The 3,584-nt window shown below is 27.0% G+C and overlaps 1 protein-coding gene across 1 annotated transcript; it reads left to right on the top strand.

Annotated features, from left to right (window-relative positions):
• Positions 1 to 1,440: 1,440 nt before the first annotated feature.
• LOAG_13639 (hypothetical protein) lies at positions 1,441 to 3,504 on the top strand (the record flags this gene model as incomplete). Its single annotated transcript, XM_003149145.1, has 4 exons — positions 1,441 to 1,539; positions 1,947 to 2,077; positions 2,589 to 2,889; positions 3,208 to 3,504. The coding sequence occupies 4 exons, from the start codon at positions 1,441 to 1,443 to the stop codon at positions 3,502 to 3,504; spliced, it is 828 nt and encodes a 275-aa protein (XP_003149193.1).
• Positions 3,505 to 3,584: the final 80 nt, after the last annotated feature.

The raw sequence follows: 3,584 nt of genomic DNA, 5'->3' as shown, positions 1-3,584 counted from the left end.
AAATATTTCTAATTTGTTTACTAATGATAGTTATTGTCACTGTCAGTTTTAGAATTTTTGGATTTTTTATGATCTTTCTTGAGTATTCTCTGCTGATAATCCCATTAGATTGAAATTGATATATACAAGAAAATTTCAGCAAACTGATGGTATTCAGTGTGTGGAAGATTCGAAAGAATCATTTTTGGTTCAAAGGAATCATTTCTGATTCAGAATCATTTCTCATTCAAATGAGTAGGTTCAGATTCCAGGAACTTGTTTCTAATTCAAGCAAATTATTTCTGATAATTGATGAGAAGAATGATTAAAAGATGAAAATCATTGGATAAGAAAAAGAATGAAATTTCTTGAAAATATTTCTCATTTGATTAATTGTCATGTTATTTTCTTCTTTTTTTCAGATGTGAAGAATTTTTTAATGAGTAAATAATGAAATAATGCTAAATGACTGGAAGAAGGTTTAGTATAGTTTGTAAGTGATAAGTGATTAAACTGATGAAGTTTTCGTGTTATGTTGTTAAGAAAGAATCAGGAAGACAAGCATTAGAAAGACTAATAACACGTTCTTTCACTTTAGCTTTTTAGCAGTTGTTCGGCATTGTTGATAAGAAGAGGACGACGATTTATGCCAAGGTTCACTTGGTAGACGTACATGTCTAAACCGGAAAAAATATTGGATGGAACGATAATGGTTAGCATTATTTTCGTTTAGCTAATTGTTGACACGTTATATTGTTCAATTACAATTTCTTACTTAATTATTTATTTATTTATCTAATTTATTTATTAAATTTGTTTATATTTATTTATTTATTTGTTTATTTATTCATTTATTTATCGTTTCGCTATGCTTAAATGCTTCGCATTAATGCTATCAAATGAATGATTCTTTGTTTCAGTAACTTTCTTCTTTTAAATTTTAAATTAATTAAAAATTGTAATTTTACAAAATGCATTGGGAATGTACCCAATGCATTTTGTTAAATCACAATTAAAATTGCGAAAATACATTACGTCATTATTGGAAAGATATTAATTATCAAAAGTTGAGGTAAAACCAGAAAATCATTTTATGAATAAAAGATGAGATACATAAGGATTAGTCGCTTTGATGAATATCTCAATAGAAGCATGTAAATGCCAATCCAGATGCATTCGTTCTACCGAATAATATGGTAGTCTTGATGAAATTAGTTTAATTTGTTATAGTATTATATGATTATATGACATATTCAAATTTGCCAAAATCCATTTGTTTTAATTCTTTTAATGAATTAATGGCACAAAAGAGTATATTTTTTAATTATATTGGAAATCAAAATGTTAAAATGCAATTTTAATTCGAATCTGAATATAAATTAAGTGTAATTTGTCACTATGTTTAATGTTGAAAAATAGTCCTTTTTTTTTCTTTCAATTCATTTTTAGGAACAATCATCGATGTGGGAGAAGGAAAGTACACATGAAGTACAGGCTGTAATGAACTGTTCATTTAGTGCAGTGAAGAAAAAGCAAATTAGTGGCCATCGGGGTGAAAAGGTCATTGTTGTTGTTGAATTGAATTGAAATGAATAATATTATTAATTAAAACAGCAAATTTCGATTAATATAGGCCATTTTTTTCCGGAAATTTAAAGCAAGCTAAAAAGATAATAATAGAAATGGGTTAATTGATAAAAGACAAAAATAATTCTAGAAAGTAAACAAATACTGATAACACTAAAAGACAAAATGTTGTTTAACAATTATTAAATGAATGAAGAAGTGATAAATGTTAATTTTGTAATGTTTAATGATTAGTATGAAACAATCTCATATGTTTCACATACGAAGTAAACTACGTGTAAGTTGAATGTGATAAGAAATCAGTGTGCAATCAACCATTCATTTTATTGATAAATTACTCGTGGAATATTGCGAGTAATAAGATATGAATTTTTTTGCAGGTAAGAATTCTAAATATCGATAAAAAAGGATATGCCAAAGTTGAGAAGGAAGATGGAAAGAAAGGTTATATTCCGAGTTATTTTCTTGATCTAAATACAATACCAGGTGATAATTTTGCCCAACAAATAAGGTTCGTCCAAAGATGCCATACTTTTGCGTTTGTTTAATTCTAGGAAATTTGAGATAATCATTATTAGCTTTCGCTATGTGCAACAAAGGAAGGCTTAATTATTTTACCTGCAATGGCTGATCATCGTTAATGAATTTAAACCAATAGCTCCATTAATGAATGTAAATATGAAGCTCTCTTCCAATTTAAATTCATTAACAATGATTATTACAATTAGGATAATTATGCTTTTCATAGATTAGATTATAAATGATTATTTCAAATTTTATTCAAACTGATTTGGGGAGATATGATTTAATCTTTTACACATCATTTCAAATGACTAAATTATTGGCCATTTGTTTCAATTACCACTCCTTTGAGAAGTTATTTAGTATGATTTAAATATCTACAATCCAAGTATAACATTGCATTGAAGTAAAGAAAAAAACAAAATGTGCATTGAATTTGATAATCTTTTATGTTTAATTTAATTTTTCTTTGATAATATCTTTAATTTGACAATTTTCAGATATCGTCGGAAATGGTATCATGTAGTGGATTCTGATCATTCAGTAATTTTCAAGGATAATCCATCTAATTTATTAAATAATATTTCATATCTAACTAATTTGATATCATTTCTACCTGTGGAAAAGCAATCATTTTCGTCAAATTTGCATAAAAGACCAATTTGTATCGAACCTTTACAAGATATGACAATTAAATTGGGTGAAAAGATAATTTTGATGTGTAAATTTTTATCAGAAGAATCATATACGATTACTTGGCGTGGTCCAATAATTACAGCTAAACGTCAATATAAAGTAACCGTAAGTATGAAGACCCTTCCATTTTAATTATTATTAATTAAAACGCTGCAATTAATCAATGTTGAATTATTATCAATCAAGAAAAACAGTAAGTATTGGATGTTTGATTGGAAAAATAAATAAATAACTTTCTTATGTTGCCATTTTCTGGACTTTTTCTCCACATAACTTCAAAGAGAGTTATTCTGAGTATCAATATTTCTTAGACTTATCGAGATTGATATTAAGATCTCTCGATCTTATTTTGAGTAATGCCTTCTTGTTATTCATTTGTCATGATTAAATCTTAATCATTGAATTTTTTTTTTGTCATTACAGACAAACGATGAGGGTTATTCAATATTAACATTGAAAAAATGTATAGAAGAAGATAGTGGGCAGTATTGGGTTCAAGCTGAAAATATCTTTGGTAAATGTCATACTGTCGCTTGGATTACGATAATTGTACCACCCGGTATTACTCACATCACAGCATGTAAAGCAATTAATCGAAATAGTGTTTTGCTGCAGTGGAAAAATCCACGAAAGGGTAATGCGAAAAACATCTACTATGTTGTGGAATACAAACGAATAGGTAAAATTTTAAACTCTGATTATGTTATGAGTTATTCTTAATTAATTACTTCCTAATTAAGTCCTTATTAATTTACTTATTTACTTTTAGTTTCTTCTTCATGCTATTTCTTTTCTTTTTT

This window comes from Loa loa (genome assembly GCF_000183805.2).
Source record: "Loa loa unplaced genomic scaffold supercont3.369, whole genome shotgun sequence".
Classification (NCBI taxonomy): Eukaryota; Metazoa; Nematoda; class Chromadorea; order Rhabditida; family Onchocercidae; genus Loa; species Loa loa.
Note: the sequence above shows the minus strand (reverse complement) of the source record. Positions and strands in the feature narration are given on the sequence as shown.